We start from the raw sequence: 23,956 nt of genomic DNA, 5'->3' as shown, positions 1-23,956 counted from the left end.
TCCTCAGGTACCTTCCCTTGACCCAGGCAGAAACACTGCTTCTTAGCTTTCTCTTGTCTCGCGGCATTTTGTTTCTCCTCTGTTTCAACCATGGGGAAATAAACGGGGGAGTACAGACAGCCAAGGGCAGAGCAGACAGACCGCCAGAGACTGGCCAGAAACCATAAGAGTGACAGGGCTCGGCAGAGGTAAAACAAACACTGGGAGAAAGAATGGAAAATCTAACTCTTCAGGTGAAGGTCCAACTGACCAGCTAATAAAGGGGAATTTAGGTTAAGATATGATTGTAAGGAAGTACATTCGGACATATATTGACTCAGATCCCTGAGTAAGAGGGCGAATAAGAGGGTAAGTCCCTTATTACCTATTCTGGTTAAGGGACACGAAAAACTGAGAGCCAGCATTTACTAAGCAATCCAGCAGTTTTGAGATCTGTAATGGAACATGATTTGCTATGCTCTGCCAGAGAGTAAGAGACAGGACACATCTGTGGTATGATTTTTCCTTCATCTTATAATATTTATGTTAAGGAAGCAAGCCTTGAGTTTCACTCAGAGTTCACTCATGTTGATACTGAACCCTAAGTGGCAACTTCCACATGTGCCTGTGACAGGCCACAGGGGATTTCTGTGGCACAGAAGATCCTGGGCTACCAACTGGGGATAGAATGGATGCAATTAGAGGATTAGCCATGGGCTCTTCTGAAGTGACCCTGTCCTCTGTTGAATTGACTCTCCTGGGACTGACCTGGGGAGGAGAGGACATATCACCACTGGGCCCCAGGCTAATGAGTGAAGAGTATGACCTTTCGAAATATGTACGTTGTAGGAGGGATAATTACTAACATCTACCTAATGGGCAACCAAAGGCCCTCAGCCCGGGAGAACTGGGTCCTCAGCAGCAAAAGAAACATTCTATGGAAACATCTGTTCCCCCAGCTAGTAGCCCTGGGACCACATGTTCTTGCACGTAGCGGCTCTGAGCCATTCTTTTGGGTGGGCTTCTCTGTAGATGATACTCAGCTGGCCTGTGGCCCTTGGCAAAAGAGAAAGGATTTCTTCATAAACTCGTCTCACCTCTTTTTCTTTTCCAAGTGGGAGAAAAGTGTTGATCAGGGAAGATTTTAGCAGGGAGCTCACCTATCTCCTTCCCCACACTTAACAACAGCAGAATGAGATCCTTCCACAGAGATGACAACAAGCCCCTTGCTCCCACGTCTGAAAGACATCACGCCGCACCCCCGGCCAAACGACCCATAGTAAGTCTGACAGCCAATCCCTGAAGACCCTTTTCTCCATCCCTCCCAACATACAGACCTTCCCTTCCAAGACTGAAAACTAATATAAAGCAAAAACCTTTTTCTATCAGGTCACTAAAAGGCAACTTCTGTATGTAAAATTCTATGACTGCTTTAGCCTATAACAGAATCTAGCATTAATGGAATTGAAATTTAGAAAAGTATATCTCCCTATTTAGATTCTTAGAAAGAAGCAATAAAATATCGAATTGGTTATCACAGATCCTAGAATAGTTTAAGAGGATCCAGTCGGAGCTGACATCTAAAAGAAAGAGCAGGGAGAATGACTCGTGAGACTAAGGACTTATTTGAACATTTCTTCTATTCTGAGCATGACTGTGCCCCTATTTACCCAAGTAAATATTTGTACATATAGTTTGGTTTCCTGGAGGAGAAACATAAGCTGGTATTCCTATGCTAAGAGGAACAGAAGTGATTCATTTTTTTCATTTCATCTGGGTATCACGTAAGCTTTCACACTGCTAACCATTGACCAAAAGTTTTCATATGGTTGGGGCAAAAGCTGCTCACTGAAAAAGGCATGTTTCAACGGGAACCAAACCTCAACAACAGGCAACCGAGTTGTCAAGGTATTAATAGTTCAGACTGATGTTCAGCCTTGAAGAGAAGGGGACCTAGAACATATGACTGAACACGGGCCCTGGGGAAGCAGTGGCGGGAGAGTTAGTCTCGCAAAGAATGTGTTCAGGGATTCTGAGAACCCTCATGTGTCAGCGATACTTTGAAAAACGTGGTGCAGGGACATTCCAGTAGATTTTGTGTCCCCTGAGAAGAAAGAGGCTGGTTAGGAAACAGAATTCTAGACTCCTGGACTGGGGAGAGACCTTCAGAGACTACCCTGGCCAGCTTTTCAGGCAGGATGGGAAACCTCTATGCTCTGTGCCAACACACAGGCATCCAGGTCTGCAAAGTCTTCTGTCAGGGGGCACATGTGCAACCCATCCTGCTTCTGGAAAGTGCTGTGCACTGGAACTGAGGCTGAGCTGAAACTACTGCTGCTATGTTTATCTTGGGTCCTTATTTTACCCTCTGGACCTACTTGAATCTACTTGAAATCTAACCCCTCTTCCACCTAAAGGTCCATCTGATGGTGCTCATTTTAAGATGGTGCTCTTTAACTTAAACTTCCCCAGTACTTTCAGCTGTTCATCCTGTGATGGAGTGTTCAGCTGTTTACAGCTCAGTCGTGGTCCAGTTTCTCAACCATCCTTTTTAACGGCTGGGTGCCAAGAAAAGCACGATGCTCTCACATTAGTTTTTTTTTTTTTTAATATTTATTTATTTATTTATTTATGGCTGTGTTGGGTCTTCGTTTCTGTGCGAGGGCTTTCTCTAGTTACGGTGAGCGGGGGCCACTCTTCATCGCGGTGCCCGGGCCTCTCACTATCACGGCCTCTCTTGTTGCGGAGCACAAGCTCCAGATGCGCAGGCTCAGTAGTTGTGGCTCACGGGCCTAGTTGCTCCGCGGCATGTGGGATCCTCCCAGACCAGGGCTCGAACCCATGTCCCCTGCATTGGCAGGCAGATTCTCAACCACTGCGCCACCAGGGAAGCCCGCATGTGTCTTTTGGAATTACGGTTTTCTCTGGGTATATGCCCAGTAGTCATCCTGCTTCTTTTAAGGCAAACTATTTTGGTTTTCATTTTTATGGAAGCAAGTCACACTTTTCATTCTTGTTGAGCTTCTGGGGGAACTGCTGTTAGGTCAGTCTTCCTGGTTCCATCCTGTGTACTTCTTTTTTTTTTTAAGCCAAGTATAAGGCTCTGCACTTATTTTCATTACCTTTTATCTTTCCAGTCTTGCGATATTTTTTAAATTGTTGATCCTTTTTACTTATGTATCAACTACCTCATCCAGCTTCCTATCTTGAGTCTGCCTTCATCCAAGTCACTGGTTCTTTTTGAATGGAACAAGATCATCTGGAAAATGGCCCACTGTCCAGCCAACTGCTCCGGCCAGACACCTGGAGGTCATCCCTGACTTCTCATCTACTCACTCATCACTCATCTCTAATTCACTGGCAAGTGTCCTATCATTTCTGCCTCTAAAGTATATCCCAAATCCATACGCTTCTTTTTTTTCCATCTCCACAGCCACTACTCTAATCCAAGCCACTGTCATCTTTAATTTCTGGGCAACTGTGATAACCTGTTTCCCTTTTCTTGACCACTCTCATCCATCCTCTATCCAGCAGCCAGAGGTATCTTTTTGTTCTATTACTTTATTATGTTTCTTCACCACTAGACTGTAGGACAGGCCACGATGGTTTAATTCACCGTCATGGCCTGTCCTACTTACCTGTTTACTTCCAATACCAAACACAGCACATAGTGGACTCTTAGCTAAGTATAAGTGAATTTACAAAGATTAGAATCTCATTTGTAAGCCACGTGAGACTGCCAAATATCTTGCTAAAATCAAGGTACACTCTGCTTAAGCCAGTTTGGTGACCTACCAGTTCACTCTTTTTTTTTTTTTTTCTGAAAAAAATTTATTTTTATTTTTATTTTTCTTGAAGTTTTAAATTAAATTTAATTTATTTATTTATACAGCAGGTTCTTATTATACCAGTTCACTCTTATCTCAAGAGATGAAGTTAGGTTAGCACGACTATTTAGGAAAACCTTATTTGCCCCCATGGAGCAGTATTTTCTGCAGTAATTTCATGTAAATAAGCTATTTAATAATCTGCTCTAGAATAATGCTTGGGATATACTTTTTACTACTTTTGAAAGCTGGGATGAAATTTGCCCATTTCCAGTCCTCTGGCAATACTCCATGATTTTTTTTTTAATTCATATTTTAAAAAAATTATTTATTTATTTACTTTTGGCTGCGTTTGGGTCTTCATTGCCACGCGCGGGTTTCTCACTGCAGTGGCTTCTCCTGTTGTGGAGCATGGGCTCTAGGCGCGCGGGCTTCAGTAGTTGTAGCACACGGGCTTAGTTGCTCCGCGGCATGTGGGATCTTCCCGGACCAGGGCTCGAACCCGTGTCCCCTGCATTGGCAGGCAGATTCTCAACCACTGCACCACCAGGGAAGTCCCTCCATGATTTCTTAAATATTCCTAGATATTTTTACTCTATTTGCTGCAAGAAAATTTTGACTCACACATAAAAACAATGAACATCTAAACATCTATCTTAAAAACATTTATCTGTCATTGCTTTGAATCATACTGATAGGACTATGATTCTTGTTCTTCTATAATTTACCCAAAGATTATATGGATAATGTTATAAAAAATTTCATTTTTTGAAGTATTTTATGCTAATGAAATGGAAAGCTGTGACAATAAATGGAACCAACACACTTAAGGTGATTGCAATGTTCTATACCATGGTTGTGGTGGTGATTCCACAACTCTATTTGGGTAAACTCATCAAATCCTATCCTTTAAATTGGGAAATTTTATAAATTATGTCTCAAAAAAAAAAAAAGAAAAAAGAAAAAAACCCAACCTCACAGCACTGTAAGGGAGATGAGACTATCTTTTAACAGCCCAGCTATATAACGAGAAATCACACGACATCCTTCAACCGAGCGTCAGAGCCCTTGAAAGAGATGAAGATGAAGCAGCCGTCACCGCTGCGGATCCAGAAATAGCTCAGATGGGGGTGTTCAAGGCTGCCACGCAGGTGAGGGCTTTCAACTCTTCCAGGACCCACTCCTCTCAAAAAAGAGAGAACCCTTACCAACCCTCCCAGCATGACTCTCCCCGTCCTCTCCTTTGCCAGAGTTTAAAGCAGCTATTCTCAAATTTCAACGTGTATATACGTATCTCCTTAGGATCTTGTTAAAATGAAGATTCTCATCCCGTAGGTCTGGGATGGGACCTGAGGTTCTGTATTCCTCCCAAGCTCGAAGGTAGTACTGATGCTGCTGGTACATGGACGGCACCTGGAGCAGGCAGGATGTGAAGCTGCCAGCTCTGGTCCCCTGGCATATCCATCTCAGTGTTTCTGTTTCTCACAACCTCCGAACCAGCGCCACCACATCGCCTGCCAGCCGCCTGCAGGTATTCAGCGTGAATACCTGCGACATGGATCCCACCGCTGTCCAGGTGAGACTGCACTGAAGGGAAGCATTTACAGCTGAACCATTACCATTCCTGTGAGTCCCTGACCGGCTCTCAGTGTGAGAGCGAGTCCTGTCTGCTTCCTAAGGGTAGTAGAGCATTACTTACCTCACCAGGATATATATTTTTAAATTATTTTCAACTCCACACCCTTCCCCACACCGCCATGTCTTTCCTTCCAAAAGGGACCAAAGGCTCACCACACTATATAATCCTTCATCTTCTAAACCTGGTTGAAAGTATAAAAGTTTTTTTTTTTTAATAATGTCCAGAGATGCTTGTTTTATTTCTTACCAGGTGATTGCATTTCAGGCTGGTGACATCAAGTAACAGTCTAATTATCAACTAATTTTGTACCTCTGAACTACAAATCAACAATACAGCTCAGCAAGGAGCAATGGGGTCAACGTCTAACTGGGAGGGGCTGGGTTTTCCAAATAAATGGTCTTGGTTGACAGGGTGCCGTGAGTGGAGCCAAGGGCAAGGCCTGAGATCGTTTGGGAGACCCTGACACCTGGTTGAGATAGGCTGAAACCCTGTGAATCCCTAGGCCAAGCCCTCCATCCCAAATCCTAAGAGCACAGCTATAATCTTCCTTTCTGTGGTCAGTTCAGCCCAAACAAGGAGCTGAGCTGGGCCTAGCAAAGTGGATCTGGGGCCTACTTTTAGCTGATCTGTCCTCCACCTGCACTCCCAACCTTAGGGCACAGCTCTTTCTGCAGGTTCTTAGGAAAAAGCTAGGCTTCTGGTAATTTCTTGTCTCTTTTTAGTTCTGCTTTGAGAAGAAAATGGAACATCGGTAACCAAGGGTGGGCGCAGGCATCTCAGCAGAGCTCCAGTGGCCCCGGAGCCCACAGCAGGGGTGAGTCAGGTCTACGCTGGTGAGGCGTGCTCCTCTAGGAACACAGGGCCACTGCATCCTCCTGGGAGAAGGTCCAAGGGGAAGAATTCATTAATAACATTCCAAGCTAGTAGGGGCTGTTCATCTGAGAAGGCAGAAACTGGGAGAGGGTCAAGATCAAAGAAGAGGGCTTCCCTGGTGGCGCAGTGGTTAAGAATCTGCCTACCAATGCAGGGGACACGGGTTCGAGCCCTGGTCCGGGAAGATCCCACATGCCGCGGAGCAACGAAGCCCGTGCGCCACAACTACTGAGCCTGCGCTCTAGAGCCTGTGAGCCACAACTACTGAGCCCATGTGCCACAACTACTGAAGCCCGCGCACCTAGAGCCCGTGTTCCGAATCAAGAGAAGCCACCGCAATAAGAAGCCTGCGCACCGCAACGAAGAGTAGCCCCCACTCACCGCAATTAGAGAAAGCCCACAGCAGCAACAAAGACCCAACTCAGCCATAAATAAATAAATTAATTAAAAAGAAAAGATTAAAGAAGAAAGAGCTAGAAGGGAGGGATGAGCAACTCTTTCTTATCACATGGGAGGCACTCCATCCAAGTAAGCAATTACTACGTGAATCATTACCGTAGTTCCTCTTCTTTTTCTCACCAGAAAATTACACAAGCTTCCTTTGAGTTCTGGAGATCCCCTGCCCAAGAACCGACTGACAAGCTGGTGTTTTTCTCTGAGACCAAGACAGACCAAGTCATTTAGGAAAGGCTGGTCTCAGCAGCATCTCTACACCGAGGCTTCACGTGGCCACGGCTCCCACGGCGCTCAGCCTGCGCTCACGGGTGTCTCTGAGCCATAGCGCTCTGCAGATGCGTGCTGGCACCCGAGGCAGGGCCAGAGCACCCATGCTCCGCCCCTTAGTGCCCGCAAAATCCTTCTTGAATTGAAAAGCATCCTAACGTTCTAATGCTATTTAATCATGCAAGTACCTTTGTTTCTATATTCTTTGATATCCTCAGTGCCTGGGAGAGTGTCTGGCACATAAAATGTACCAATAAATATTTGATGAATGAATGAATTATTTGATTAAAAAATATAAAACTTTTACCATCCTCATGATTAGAAGAGCCCACATAAAAACTACCTTGCTGGAGGAAAAGTGGTCTTTGTTGCTCGTCCTGCTTTTATCTAACGTCATCTCCCACCAAACCACAGCCCCTCACTCCCAAACTCACAGACATAGATGCTCATCATCTGCAAGGAAATGTAAAACCCCAGGACAAGGCAATTGGACAAATGGTAGGAAACATTCTGTTTTCCGGCCAATCATCTTTCTCCAGTCCTTCCCGGGGGTGCTGGTCTCTCCCAAGCTCTCTTCTCCTCCTCCCTTTCTTCCACATTTCCAGGCTGTCTCTGCCCTCCTGCACTTTCCTCCCCACTTTCTCATTCACCTCTTATCTCCACTCACCCTCCTGCTCTTCCACTGCACCCCTATTCTTCCTATGAGAAATATCTCTATGAAGCGAATAAAGACTTAAAAACACTGCTGAAGAGAGTGCCAGCGGGGGATGAAGGAAGGGCTGGAGAGCTCACTGAGGATGAAGTTAAAGTGTCACCCATCTGTATGATGAGAGAGCGCAGATTCAGGGCTTTTCCGGGCTCGTGCGACAGAGCACCAGTAGAGGAAGGGAATTTCAGGTGTGGGGAAGACCTGAAGGGGTTTAAGGGAAGGACCGTGGCATCTAAGCTGGACAGGGGAGGAAGCACAGAGGTCCTCAGTGACATTTAAGGCCAGGCGAGGAGGGAGTATCCAAGGGGGAGCCCTTGGAGGGAAGCAGAGGAGACTGCAGTCAGAAGCGGGGTGTTTGGAGGGTACGTGCGGGTAGGTGGTGCAGCCTTGTTCCTGGGGGGTGCCAGTGGGAGAGGCTTACGTGGAGAGGAAAGGGCACACAGAGGAAGTTCATTTAACAAGAGCTTAGATGGAAGAAGACGTGCCTGAAAATTAGGAGAGGGGGACAAGCTGTTCTGAGACTCTAATTCATGGGGGAAATTATAAATATTTTGACAGATTCAAAATTATCTTTTACATACAAATGTACTCCTAGAGCTTTCATTTACTTCAATGAGAATTCAGTACAATTAATAAAACACTTTATTGATCACCACTAATAATAAATTTAAGCGTATTCACTATGTTGGGCCCACACTAAGCACTTTTTACAATATTTTACTCATGAGTAGTACTATTACTACCTACCTTACAGATAAGGAAACTGAAGTTCAGAGAGGTTGAGTATTTTGTCCAAGGTCAAAAAGTGGGCATCAGAGCCCTCAAACCCTGGTAGTCTGACTCGAGTCCTTACCCACCATGCTCTATTGTCTGCCAAAGTCAAATGTCCACGGGAGAATGCCAGTGTAAAAAGCAACACCCAAGCAGAAGACAAAAAACTTAGAGTAAAATATATCAAAATGTTAACAGAGCTTGTTTTAACAGTAAGACTTTGGGTGATTTCTTTATACTTTATTTTATGCATTTTCAAAACGGTCTTTAATGATTATCTTACTTTTACAGTAACACTATTAAAATGAAAAATAAAGGAACCTTTCAAATGAAAAGTATTATTATTCCAAACCCTTTTTGGGGTGTGTGCGTTTGTTTAAGCCCCAAGCTCATCAATATAGTCCCTATTTCATTTAAGGAGCTCAAGAAATGCTTATGGAAAGGAGCAGAAACATCTAATTATTCAGATCCAAAGCGGACTTCTTAGTCACTACACCCTAATTAAATTTCAACATTCTGAGGGTCAGAGGACCAGCACACTAGGATCTAGTAGCATGTGATTATTTGTAATATTTACAAATTGAACTAGAGAATGAAAGGGATGGTTTTTAAAGGCTGGGCAGGGAACAGGTGAGGATCAATTATTTGTATACAATTCCATTTCTTTCCTTGTAGGCAAATGGAACTTCTGTGCTGCAAAGTTTCTCTTGAACTAGCCTCACTATTGATTAGATATTTTGTTTTGTCTGAGGAAAGGAATACGCATCGCTGGTGACCAAACCAAATAATATCTAATATAATCCTAAAGAGAAAGAAGTGTTTAAAAGAGATTTGCGGAGAGAAATCGAATTTATACGTTTAGTTGATGCCTTGAGAAGTTAAGAAAGTTAGGAGGAGGGCTGAGTTTAAATGAGGAAGCTGTACCAGCAGGAAAGAAAGCCAGATGCCACCACCACTTCCTGTTTTTGCCTACAGCCCTTGGTAGAAGGCTGTGGGTTTTGTGGGCACTCCATTTATAACTCTAGACATGGCTTCCTTCCTCTTCTTCCATTCTACAAGGATCACTGGTTTCCCTTCTCCTCAAACCTAGATCCTTACCTTTCAAAACGATGCCCCCTTTATCACACTCTAAAGATGTGACTCCTGAGTGACAAGAATTCCATATAACCATTAGGTAAAGGAACATGCTGTACTTGGTGGGCATTTTGGACTTCCATTCCAGTAGGAATGATGGATTACGGGCTCCATTCACACTTTCCAACTCTGTTTCCATGGTAACAACGCACATTTAAGGAGAGATGGGAGAGTTAAGAGGAATACACCTTCGTTGCCCTCCCTTCCCCCATCCCACCCCCAACTGGTGTCAACCTGGGCAAGTTACTCAGCCTCTGTGAATCATAGCTTCTTTATCTGTAAAATGGGGATGATAAATAGGGTTGTTATAAAGATTCCATGAAACAATGTATACTTTATAACTACCTTCTTTTTTTAACCCTTTAAAAAAGTAAAAGCCATACAAACAGAGACTGCAAGTGGCTTTGGTTTTTGGGCTATAGTCTGCCGACCCTGATACAGATGTAGATCATTAATACCATGTGCCTGATGAAAGGTGAAGCGTGTGGCCATAGAACAGAGCAAAACTAACTGGCCGGGCTTCCCTGGTGGTGCAGTGGTTGAGAATCCGCCTGCCAATGCAGGGGACACGGGTTCGAGCCCTGGTCTGGGAAGATCCCACATGCCGTGGAGCAGCTAAGCACATGCGCCACAACTACTGAGCCTGCGCGTCTGGAGCCTGTGCTCCGCAACAAGAGAGGCCGCGACAGTGAGAGGCCCGCGCACCGCGACGAAGAGTGGCCCCCGCTAGCCACAACTAGAGAAAGCCCTCGCACAGAAACTAAGACCCAGCACAGCCAAAAATAAATAAATAATTAAATAATTTAAAAAAAAAACAAAAAACAACAACCAAAAAAAAACTAATTGGCCCACATCAGGGCAGTTTTCTACTCTACTAAACCAACTACCACTCTATGAGTAAGAAAAGTTCGAGCTACTCTTGAAAATCCAAATTTCTGGACTATTTGGATCTACTGTGCAGATACACATCTGTCCTACCGTAACCCAGAAGAGTAAATGTTAAAGGTATTCTACACATCACGGCCGTGAACAGTACTGTTAAAACCTTAGACAGTTTAGTTAAGTTGCCTCTTGCAGACTAAGAAAAACACGGGGCTCCAAAACGGGGGCCACGCTGCTGTCCTTGGGTAGTACCGGGGCACCCGATGCAACACAGCACAGGCAGGACTGAGTGAGCTCAGTGGACACGCTCTTGCACATTCGTACACACACACACACACCCCCCACACTCCTACGTCTCTGGGGCCAAGAGAATCGATTTCTTGGAACCCCCTTATCAGACACATATCAGATGACTCATCAACTAAGCATAACTGCTCAACTTTTAAAAACAGTGGGTGGGACCCATCGCCTACACTTGCCAACTCTGTTTACAAAACAGGCACTCATTTTTTAGCACAACACCCCTTCCCCCTTTCCTATTTGCCCATTTCTGAAAAGTTCTTCATCCAGTGAATTTCAATAGAGTTCAACGGCACTGCCGCTGTCCTTTCTACATGTATTTCTAATGCTGGCAAGCCTGAATGTGCCATTGCTCCCCTTCCAGTATTATTATTCCCAAACAAGAGGCTCTGATGCCAATGATTTTTGCTGCCAGCTGAAGGACAACAATTTTCTCTTCAAAGCATTTCTAAGGAACGGAGACTATAACTCAGAGAATTTTGAAAACAAGTAAGTGACCGACATAAGACGTAAGACGAGTGCGCCTCTACCCAGGGACCTCCTCGGATCATCAGAAGGGCAGCGTTTCCTATTGACTTCCTCTTCATCGCCCTGTTTTGGTATCACAAAATCCAATTTGGTCTTTCCTTAGGAGGCAAAGAATTGCCTGCTTAGGAGCCCACAGAGAAGACAACTTAACATTTACCAGGAATGACTTGATAGATATCACACAAACCATCTTTGTTACTGCTAAAAGCAAAATTATCACCTTGGTGGGTGTGATTCAAACTTTTGGGAATATATGGAAAGTAACAGAGCAATGACAGTTCAAGAACATGCAGAGTATTTGCAAAGGTACACTGCAATCTCACTCCAATTTGGTAGAATTTGCTGAAAATGATTTAGAAACTCCAGAGAGCTATGCTGAGGCAGTTATCTGAGACTGCAAACCTCTTGAAAGAACAAGAAGCCCATTTTTGTGACACGACAGTAACGATCAAATAACTATAATATCTGAACAGGACTTAGGGCAATGTGTTGATGGCTCTGTTGTTCTAATTCCATATCTGCCTACCCCTTATGCAGGCTGAATTGTAAAACACCGAATTTAAAGAGAGAAGGCACCTGGTAGTCTGATCTTTGTTTATAGAGTCTTCATTTTATAGATTTATCTTTACCGGCATGGCTATTTACTGATTTGTTTGTAAACACTGTGATTATGGACAACACAATGTTGCATCTTTTTGGTGGTAGGATAATGATAAGTGATAATGGTCCACAAAGGTAAATATTGAGAGAGAGAGAAGAATTCACCTACAATTGGAACAAACAATCCACCACAAAGTGAAGGTAATTGCTGTAAACTGACAATGACAATTACTGTCCTTTTTGCAAACAGCAATTTAGCAACAAACACCCTTTTAGCAATGCAGTGCTAACCTCGTAGTACAGTATTCCTTAACATTCTCTAACTATTTTGAATTTTCAAATGAAGGAGGCATTCCCAGGAAAGTAACCAATGGGTGGCGAGTCCCTTCCTAAACTTCTATAATTTTCATTACATCTCCAGAGCCTACTTTAAATCTGAGGGTGAACTAAACCTCATAGTTGATGTTTTCCCTCTGATAATTGTGCAAAATTATGAGAGCCATTGTTTGCCCTAAAGCCTTGTAAGACGACTATGCTAATTTTTACATATTCTTTCATTTCAGGGAAACTTTATTGAGAATCAGCTATAGGCAAGCACTGTTCTAGATCCTGTCGTGGGGAGAGAGACAAGGAAGACATTAATCCTGCCCTTGTAGGGCTCAGTGTTCAACAGGAAACAAAATATATACACCTAAATAATGGAAGTAATACTTGCTATTAGAAAGATAAAGGCTACACCAAAAAGAGAAGGAAGGGAGATCTTTCCTTCCACCTGGGAGGATCGGAGAAACACTTTTGGAGATGGCATCTGACCTGGGTCTTACGGGACCGTCAGGATTCAGAAGCACGGGGACAGCACGGGAGGGGGGTGGCAGAAAGGCCGAGGTGATGGGCACGGTGCCGGCGGCCCCTACAGAAGAGAGGGAGGCTGGTGTAGCTGATTCAGAGGCAGTCTGCAGGGAGGTGTGGTGAAAATGCAGTTTGGAGCAGGCGGCACTGTACTGATTGCTCACTCTAGCTCTTGTGGTCTAAATAGTGACACCGAAAATATTTTTTTCTCAACTTTTCTGCAGGAAAGAGAAAGAGGAAAAATCTAATCACAGTGGTTTTAAGTTCTCTAAAAAACAGTTTTCTCAACTAGTGTCTTCCCCTAAAGCACATGGTAAAAAGATACTTTAAAGAGTATAAACTTTCTACTCCCACTCCACCCCCAGACCCTGTGTCACCATCCAGAAGTAGCCACTGTCAACAGTTTTCTTGTTTACCCTCCCAAACAGTCTGTGTAATATATGCACATATACGCAATCTACCCCCATCCTCACTTCCACCCAATATTGTTTGTTTTTAATTTTTCAATACCAGTACATGTAAGTCTATTTTACTCCTTTAAATAGTAGTCTAATATTCCATTTTATGGAACTACTATGGTTATTTAACCAATTTCCTAATAACGAACTTGGTGTTATTTGACTTTGCTATTTCTTGGTTTTCAATTCTTAATTACAAAAAGTTTTGTTAAAGCCCTGGAAGGAATTAAGTTCAAGGGCAGCGGGAAATCTTAAATAGCACAGGAGGCAAAGTCAGGCACAGATATGACAAATATGAAGCAGTTCAAAAAGTTTACTGGTTTTACAATATACTTGAGGCATGTATTGTACTTGCTGCGACCAGGAACTTGACCACCCCTGATACACAATTTCGTACCCTTGGTATTGCTGAACTATTTTCATTACAATAAAGGTGACGGTTCTTGGTGGAACAGTAGTAAAATAGTTCAGGAACACTGACTGATTTTACAAGGTGATTTTAAAGAGCTAAAGGACTAACTTGCAAGTATCCACTGATAAGAATAAAATTTGTCTCAAGAAGTACATTAATAATGTAAGTTTGGCTTCTGAAGGCATCACTAAAAGGCAGTATAGTGTTTTAGATCACTTAGGTTCTAGACTCAAGAAATCCTGGATGGAACATGGAACCCTGGCTCCCCTATTTTCTAAGTTGTTATTAAGCCTCAGTTACTTCATCTGTAAAATGGGGCTAATATTTACTTCATAATGTTGTTGGTGGGGATTAGATGAGATAACATGATATATATAGTTACCATTCAATAAATGTTAACTATTATTTGGTAACTACCTAATTAATACTTTAACAAACACTTAGTACATAGTGTTACTATGTACCAGGCACTGTTGGTACTCTCTCCATCTCCGTCTCTCTCTCTCTCTCTCTCTCCGTCTCTCTCTCTCTCTCACACACACACACACACACACACACACACACATACACATGCTCACTCATTAGTTTTTTATAGCAGCCCTACAGGGTTGTACTAACTAGTAAATGTCTTCTTGCGTGCCACTTTTCAAAGTGTGCTTTTAGATACATTATCTTTTTTATTCTCACAACCACTACCGCAGTGAGAAAGAAAATGGAAAACACCAAAAAAAGGCAGGAATTATAATCAACCAAAATAAAATTTAAACTATTGTTTCATTCAGACTGTAACGTTGTTTCACAATTATCATTTCAAACAGATTGTTTACAAACTCAGTGTTTATGATAAACTATGACATCTCTTTGAGCTCCCAGCAATGTCATGAATTACATTCTCATTTTTCACGGTTTTAAACTTAAAGGTTACATGATTAAAATAATAATAAATAATAACGATACATGCTAAGAAGTTATGGGAAAATATAAAGCATTTGTTACTTTATCAGATTCCATACAGTGTAATAAACCTCTCATTTACCTAGCACAGTGAGGAGATCACATGCCCTTCAGAGATTAATTCTCTATAAAATGTATGCGTTTAATAGAAATCTTTAGAAAATGTAACTTTCCTATTTGGGGAGATGGTAATGTGAAATAACAAACAAAACAAAAGCCGTCATTCTTCTGTGCTAATATTTACTATTAATTCCTACTTTTGCTATGATGGAGTTATGGGGAATCTGGAAAAAAGAGTAGCAATAGAAGAGGAGGATGCAGTGGAAAAGAGATTTCTTCAGCACTCTTTGCCTTTCCCTTGGATCCCACTCAGGAAAACTCAATTCAATAGGTGCATTTTACCCTTACCTGTGCCTCAGCACATCCCCAAACTGCTGCCTCAGGGAACAGCCCCATTTTACTTCCAACAGAGAACATATACCTTCAGAACAATTGTACACTGAGATTCACCACTAGCATACTTCCGGTTCCTCAGATGCAATTATAAAATTATCCTCAGGATTTAGGATAACACAAAACCTCACAGCATTCTTATCATAGGGCTGAATTCACTGAATCGAACTGAATCAGATGTGTGTTAAACAGGAATGACAGCCACTATAGTCAGGTCCAAAAAATGAGCCCCAAACTCATCCAGCAAAAAGAAATCACCCCAGCAAGTTTCCAGATGACTCCAATCAACAGCCCAGCACCCAGCCTCAGTGAGACACAGAGGAGCCTTCCCAGCTGCTTTTCTAAAGAAGCCTGGACAGCCTTGGGCTCTTTCTCTGCGTTGGCCAATATGAGTCTGGAACGGGGCCCTGTACCAGAGGAATTCTCTTCATCCTGCCAACTGCTTCTTGGCTTGAGCAGTTGTGGGAGCAGCTGGTTTTATAACACAGAGTGAGTCCCTGTTCTGAGGTAGGAGAGTTCTGCATTCTGTGAAAAACTTGTAAGTTTGGGTCTCTATACAGCTACCTTCATGAGCTTTAACCTGAAGGTCTGGTGTGTTGTGCTTGCTATTCATGCGTCTTGCAAAGAACCAAACAACCTATGAGAGTTTTATCCAGAGGAAATCTTCCTGCAACTATAAAAGTCACCTTTATCCAATTCTTTGTCTCAATCAGAAACTGAAGGGTCATGAGATAAGAGATCACTTATCCCTGAACCAGTATAACTAAAAATCAACTAAATTCCAGGAATGGTCGGTTTAATACAAGAATTGACTCCTGCTCCCCTCGCCCCAATAATCCAGTAAAGGGATTTCTTAAGGCATAAAACTGCTAGGATAGTAAGAACAGGAGAGAAGAGACAACAGTAACAAAAATTCAGAAGCTGGCATATACATGGAATCTAGAAAAATGATACAGATGAACTGGTTTGCAAGGCAGAAATAGAGACACAGATGTAGAGAGCAAATATATGGACACCAATGGGGGAAAGCGAGAGCAGGGGAGTGATGGTGGTGGGATGAATTGGGAGATTGGGATTGACATATATGCACTAATATGTATAAAATAGATAACTAATAAGAACCTGCTGTGTAAAAAATAAAGTTAACAAAAAGTTAAAAAAAAAAAAAAAAATTCAGAAGCTGGAAAGTGGACAGAGCTGAATCTTAAATTGGCAGTGGAGAAAGCCAAGACCAATCCAATTTACACCACAGAATTCCCAAAAGGCCCTGGTGGCATTACTGGAAGTAGGGAACAATGGATAGGATGAGCTAAAATAAAGAGGATCTGTTGAACTTCTTTCAAGAAATAGCTAGATTCCCCAGACCAGGCACCTACTCTGTAAAGCAGGGTGACTGCTCCTCTCCCATTGTGGCAAAAGATACACAAATATACAGAAAATATATTCTCTGCAAAGTATAAAATGTAAGTCTCCGAGTGAGGGACTCGGCACAACTTGTGAGGGAGGGGTTCTGTAATGAAAACTAGGATTGGGTGGACACATGCACAGAGATATTCACCCAAGCCCTTTCCCCCAACCTGGTCCCCAGAAAGATGGCAGCAGTGCCCAGACCCTACAGGCAGGTGACTGGAAGATCTTCTCTGGGTGATCTGAACAGCCAAGAAGAAACTGACAAGGCTGGTTCCCCAAGGAAAGGGGAAAGGGCTACTGACAGCACCTCTAGTGAAGCTATTTCCAACAAACCCCACTCACGTGTACCAGGCTCCAATTAGCTTTGTTTCAGTCCACACCCTGCAATTCTTGAATACAGCAGACAGAGAAGCACAACCTGACATCTAAGGAAAGATTCTAAAATCAAAGAGTCCAAAACAAACAGAAAAATCAACTTGCATCACAGGGATACAATCAGCAGAACTCAGATTATGGGAAACACTATAGGACAAATGGTCCAGTTTCTTCAACAAATAAATTGCGCAGAAAAGAACAGAAGAAAATGGGGGAACCTACAGAGTGAAAGAGACTTAAACCACATAACAACCAATTGTAGTATATGGACCTTATTTGAGTACTGATTTAAACAACCCAATTGCTTTTTAAAAATAAGGTAAACAGAGCAATTTAAATATTGTTTGGGTATTTGATGATATAAGGAACTGTGGTTAATTTTTTGGGTATGGCATATTATGGTTATGTTTTTACAGTCCTTATATATTAGAGAAATACACTGAAATATTTATGGATGAAACGATATGATGGCTGGGATTTGCTTCAAGACAAACTGGGTGAGGGGCTGACTAAACAAGCATGGTCATGAGATGAAGGGAATACAGGGATCTTTTAGACTCTCTACTTGATGTTTGAAATTTTCCATAACAGAGAAAAACCATCATTAGAATCCTCAGAGAAAACAATGAAATTGTAAAACAGAAACAAAATAATATAAAAAGAGAACATTCAAAGAAAGTTTAAAAGCCCCTGTAAATAAAAAAATAATGAGAAATAAAACATTCAGTAAAGAGTTGGAAAAAAATCGATGGCATATTCCAGAGAGTACAGTGAAAAACTTTAGAAATGAAAATAAAGAAAAGAAAAAAAAGTTAGAGGGCTAGTCCAGAAGGTCCAGAATCTTGGTAACAGTTCCAGAAAGAGAGAAAAGAGAAAGAGAAGGAAGGAATACATCAACACAACAATGCAAGAAAATGTCCCAGAACTGAAGACCATGAATTTCTAAAAGAAAAGATGTACCAGCTGCCTGACACAATGGATGAAAAAAGACACACAGCAAGACACAGCATTGTGAAACATCGGGAACAAAGAGATTTGGCAAGTGTCCAGAAAAGACAAAATAAAAACAAAAAAGCCCTGGCTACATATAAAAGATGAGGAATCAGAAGCATTTGGGACTTCACAACAGAAACAACTAGAAAGCAGTGAAGCAATGCCTTCAAAATTCTGAAGGAAAATGATTGCCAACACAGAGTTCTATATCCAGCCAAACTACCAATCAATGGTGAAGGTAAAATAAAAATATTCTCCAGCCATGAAGGCCTCAAAAATTTTATTTCTATTTACCCTTTCTCAACAGCAAAAGCAAGGAAGTAAATCCAGAAAGAGGAAGAAATGAAATACAGGGAACAAGGGATCTAGCAGAGAAGAGAGGTGGAGGGGATTCATAGGATGGTGACAAAGAGAGATTCCAGAATAAAAGTTTACTCTCCTTGCCTCAGTTCCCTTAAACGGGAACTGAGAACTGACAGTAGTACCTGCCTCATAGACTTATCAGGATTCAGCACAAAACACTCTGAGCAGTTTCTGTCATACAGTGAGAGCCACAAGAGTTGTTCTCGTTACCATCATCAAAGAAATGACTCTTTATCCTACGTTAACATATAACTACTTGATATATCACAATGACTAAAAAGAAAGAAATCAGTGTAAAACACATGTCCGAACCAAACATATTTCCAGCTTTGGAATGACTGAAAATTGTCACAGAACCATAGGGTTTTGGAGGTTAACAGGGTTCTGAGATTTTTCTAGTGCAATTTCCTTGTTTCAGAGGGTAGGGAATTGAAGCTCAGAGTTGCTAAGTAACTTGCTGGACTATACAACCATTCAGAAGAGGAGTTGAGACCAGCAGTCAGGCGTTTCATGTCAATGCACTGAAAATCACAAGGGTAGCTACTCAAACTCCATCTATGGTATCGTCACAGGGTCAGAATTTCACACATACAAAAAAGTATCACCACAGAAATATTTTATCCAACTCCTGTCATTTTACCCTAAAACCTGCCACTTGGCTCATGATATACGTAAATAGAAAGACGACCTAGAAAGATCCAGCTGGGGCAATAAAGCAAGGAGGCTACAGTTGGGTTTACCGGTTAGGTTGACAAGGGGAAGGTACTGTATTAGATTCACTGTCCGGCACAGAGTTGTTTTGATTCTAGGAAGGATACCTCTAGTGGGTTGACACACAAAAGTATGAATATTAATCTCTAGTGCTGTGGACCAATATGGTGCAGCCTGGTTGGGCATTTCTGATGCCTGAGTAGTGGAATGGGTAGCAATGCACTTCTATCGCAGTCTTCTAAGTCCTTCTAAAGGAATAAACACAATTTGCAGGATTAGTAGACATTCTGGTCACTGCTTCCAAGGAAATGATGGATCTGGCAATGAGGTCTACTGCGCAAGCCCAATGAAGAGTGTGAGTGTCGTCAGGGGTGAAAAGGCAAGATCCCAGGAGAAGAGAATTTCCTCCTAGTCTCATCAGGAAAAGCACCACTGGTACTCCTTTGAGGTCTGAGAGAGAAATCAGGCTGGGTGGGAATTTTCCTGGTATAAATTGTATGATCTGTCTTCATCTCATTCCGACTGAAATGAAGCCCTCTGTACATCTGCAGAAAGTCTCATTCAACAGTTTGAGATGAACTTATTTCAAAAGAAAATTGCCCATTTTCTTTTCACTGCATCTCAGGGGGAAAGTACAGAATAATTTCTCATCTTTAAAACACTGAAAACTTCTATGTTTCTTGAATATTTCTTACAAACAAATCTGCAGTTACCTTTGGATATAGTACATGTTCCACAGCAATCCAATACCAAAGTGGTGACTGGATGGATTAAACACCTCAATATTTTCACCATTTATTGATAGCTGAGATTTAAAGTGACAAGTCAAGAGTCCAAAAATACAAAAAGTGCTATTTTCAAATCGTTTATCCTTTCTGCAAGAGCTTATTTTGGTATTTTTGATTAATAAAAAGATTTTCTCCTTTCACTTTCTTATAAACATGAGGTGCTTCTTGGAAAATCATTCAAACAAACAATATAAAAGGATGCACTGTAACTTAGCCAAGTTAGTAAAACATTAAAAGAAATAAGAACTATTTCGAAATATTTCCAATGTCCTCTGTGTATGAACAGAAACATACAGAAAATACGGTTTTTAAATGAAAAGTACGGCAGTGTCACCACTCACAGAAAAAGTAGGATTCCGGTATTTGCCAGGGCGAAGGCGAGTCCCAAAATCCCACTGCCCATAATGGCGTTGCTTAGGTTAAAAACAGACATGCCCAAGGAGGTTGTTCCTGGAATCTGAACAGAGACAGTGACACTAAGCAAAAGAGTCCTCAAGACAGATCATCACGTCAAAGCCTTTAAAGAAAGCACTAACAGGAACCAACAGGGAAATGAAATTCAAGGAATCCTTTCTTAGTGGTCTAGTTATTTTTGTTTAAATGGGTTTCAGGAGAAAATACATAGGCTCCGAGGAATAACCTGGTGAATAAATAGCTATGTTTTTGGTGCTATGCTGGATGAATTAAACATCTGTCACAATTTATGTCATTTAAAAACATAAGCAAACTTTATTATGACGGCACTTACATAGTCATCACATTTCTTTTTTTCCAAATGGCTGTTCGTGAGACTCCTTCTACTTTCACGATCAGAAATAAACTTGCTGTAAAGAGACGTATCATGATTAAATTTCATGGTAATGGCTTGAAACTTAACATCATGACTAAATGATTTATTAACTTACCAAAACATCACGCATGAAAAGTTATCAACCAGTTACTTAGGAGTTTGTTTTTTTTTTTTTAATTATTTATTTATGTATTTTTGGCTGTGTTGGGTCTTTGTTTCTGTGCGAGGGCTTTCTCTAGTTGCGGCAAGCGGGGGCCACTCTTCATCGCGGTGCGCGGGCCTCTCACTATCGCGGCCTCTCTTGTTGCGGAGCACAGGCTCCAGACGCGCAGGCTCAGTAGTTGTGGCTCACGGGCCTAGTTGCTCCGCGGCATGTGGGATCTTCCCAGACCAGGGCTCGAACTCGTGTCCCCTGCATTGGCAGGCAGACTCTCAACCACTGCGCCACCAGGGAAGCCCTACTTAGGAGTTTATAGTCGTATTCAACCACTCTCCCTACCTCGTTTTTGTTTTGTTTTGGGTTTTTTTTTGCCAGTTTTAGTTGTCCACATTCTTGTTTTACCAAATAAACTAAACGTGCTCCAAGGGCAGACACTTTGCCTCATTCCTTTTCATATCCCTCACTCTACTTAGCACAAAACAATGCAGATGGCAGGTGCTCATCTTGAGAGGAAATGAAAGACAACCGTAAGTCAAAAACAGCTATAGATTTTGAATCATTTTAATACTAATAAATTAAAACACTATATGCAATGCAAGTTAACTTTTACATAGATTGTTCTCTAATGGAAAATGAGATAATGTCAAGAATACTAGAAAGCTGGCATTGAAAAGAATATTGGAGGCAGGATTCCTTCTGAGCTCACATTCCTGGAGCACAAAGTTATTACATAGGAATTCCCTCCCCCCGGCAAAAAGGAAAACAACTCTTTTCCCATCACACATTCTTTCAGCACCTGCTTATATGCAAGTCACTAGACCAGGCAATGTGGGAGATATGGGGGTGTGTAATAAGTGATGCGGCAGTGGCCCACAGGAAATTATGGTGGAGGAAGCAGGGCATATGGTCCATGGTTAGGGGCAGAGCTAGTAGGGCTTAAAGCAAGCATGGGATTCAGAACGTGAGTTCAAATTCTCACTTGCTCTGAGGCCTGAGTATGCTACCCTAGTTTCCTGATCTGTGAAATGGGAACGACACTATTACATTATCTCAGAGTGTTACTGGGAGAATTAAATGAGAGCACATGTAAAACATCAGTACAGCTCCAGACACAGAGTAAGAGCAACACATGGGAAAGATTCAGACAGGGTGAGTGGAGTAAAGTATGTACAAATATACAGGAGGAATTCAGAATGCTCTAAGAACCAGCAAATATATTCGGGATTAATATCAGAACTTTAAGTGCTATTGTCAAAGAAAAGTCTATTCATAAGCAAACTGCTACATGTATTAGTTAAGACATGTTAGGGGTGCTTTTTGGCTCTCCTTCTGGAAATTTTATTATCTGGTCTAAGTAAGAAATAATCAGTGTGGGGCTTCCCTGGTGGCGCAGTGGTTGAGAATCTGCCTGCCGATGCAGGGGACACGGGTTCGAGTCCTGGTCTGGGAAGATCCCACATGCCGCGGAGCAACTAGGCCCGTGAGCCACAACTACTGAGCCTGCGCGTCTGGAGCCTGTGCTCCGCAACAAGAGAGGCCGTGATAGTGAGAGGCCCGCGCACCGCGATGAAGAGTGGCCCCCGCTTGCCGCAACTAGAGAAAGCCCTCGCACAGAAACAAAGACCCAACACAGCCAAAAATACATAAATAAATAAATAAAGGAGTTCCTTTAAAAAAAAAAAATCAGTGTGTTTTCCACTAATAAATATAAAGCCACTTGAATTGGACTATCTTAAAGAGGCATATATCTTTAAACTCCACATTATATTTTCATATGCTTTTTTTAATGAGGCTATATTTCACCATAAACCATGTTTTAATGAAAGATATATATCATTAATGTTGGTTTTATTTGTCTACCGTTTTCATCTTTAATCCATATTCTTCAGGTTTGCATTATTTCGCCAGGAGAAACCAAAGGCAGGCAACATAGACACTATGAACTTCCCCTGAGGCCTCCACCTGGTACGAGCAGCACAGCCTGCGGTTTATTTCCTTCAGCATCTGCCTTTGCCTAGGACCTGTCCAGCGACTGTCAGAGATGAAAAGGAAGTGAAGAAAACCTTGGTCTCCTGAAACCCAGGAGCTGACATTCCAGCTGAGGAGAGACCAGACCGGCTAACACCGGAATAGGAACATCAGGCCATGCAAAATGGAGATGAGATAAGGAAGCCAGAGAAGGAAAAACCATGATTGGGTGGGATTAGCCAGAGGAAACGAAAAGGCCGAGGCTTGAGAAACAGCATTGCAGGGTCTTCGCAAGAGAATGACACAATGAAAGCTGTGTCTTTGGAGACCCATCTGGCAGTTCTCTAGCCTTGGCTCTTCTTTTGCCCTTAACATTTTAAATCTTTCCAAAGAACTGAGGTTTACAGATCTGGCTGGAGAGGGACCAGGAGAGCAGCCTTCCTTTTCACCCAGGCGGCCCACGGAAATGGGAGTGCTGGACTTTCCAAACTGAAATCGACTCATATTTAGTGTGGCTGTTAAATGAAAGACTGTATGTAATCAGGCTAATTTTAACAATCAACTCAAGTCTACCAAATCATTACCCAGAAGGTCCCGTTTGCCTTTCTTAAAGAGAGACTTGCTTTTCAAAGAGAATCTCCATTATTTTTAAACTAAGGGGAAAGCCCGAAGATTTTCAAATAAACTAAACCAAACACCAGTAAACCTCCTATTATGGCAGATCTAAGTTCCTGGCCTGCCAATGCTCCCCAGACTTGTGGCAGAAGACGGACAGAGAAGAACCGGATCAAGGCACCTGGATGCAGGGGCATTCAACAGGGTCAAACACTGCAACGGAAGGGGAGGAAGAAGAGGCCCCTGCATGCTTTCCAGCTCTCTGCTGCAGCGCTTCTGCGGGATGAGAATAATGCAAGTGACTTGCAGAGCTGTTGTGATGAGTAACCATGAAAAAGCACATTAAAACACATTGTGCTTTGGGTAGTTTGTTTTTTTGTTATTGAGCTGAATGAGCTGCTTGTAAATTTTGGAGATTAATCCTTTGTCAGTTGCTTCATTTGCAAATATTTTCTCCCATTCTGAGGGTTGTCTTTTGGTCTTGTTTATCATCGGATGAATGGATAAAGAAGATGTGGCACATATATACAATGGAATATTACTCAGCCATAAAAAGAAACGAAATGGAGTTATTTGTAGTGAGGTGGATGGAGTTAGAGTCTGTCATACAGAGTGAAGTAAGTCAGAAAGAGAAAAACAAATACAGTATGCTAACACGTATATATGGAATCTAAGGGAAAAAAAAAAAAGGT

General features: G+C 42.1%; 1 protein-coding gene across 2 annotated transcripts in view; it reads right to left on the bottom strand.

The window, feature by feature from the left end:
* The window catches only part of SLC38A1 (solute carrier family 38 member 1), a 69,422-nt gene that overhangs the window by 21,668 nt on the left and 23,798 nt on the right, over positions 1-23,956 (bottom strand). For both annotated transcript variants that reach the window (XM_082422593.1, XM_082422592.1), the window contains 2 exons: positions 20,480-20,555; positions 20,073-20,188 (listed from right to left, as the gene is read on the bottom strand). In XM_082422593.1, the coding sequence (XP_082278719.1) occupies positions 20,073-20,188; positions 20,480-20,555 (192 nt within the window). The remainder of the gene's footprint in view (positions 1-20,072; positions 20,189-20,479; positions 20,556-23,956) is intronic.

This window comes from Balaenoptera physalus (genome assembly GCF_965194825.1).
Source record: "Balaenoptera physalus genome assembly, chromosome: 13".
Classification (NCBI taxonomy): Eukaryota; Metazoa; Chordata; class Mammalia; order Artiodactyla; family Balaenopteridae; genus Balaenoptera; species Balaenoptera physalus.
Note: the sequence above shows the minus strand (reverse complement) of the source record. Positions and strands in the feature narration are given on the sequence as shown.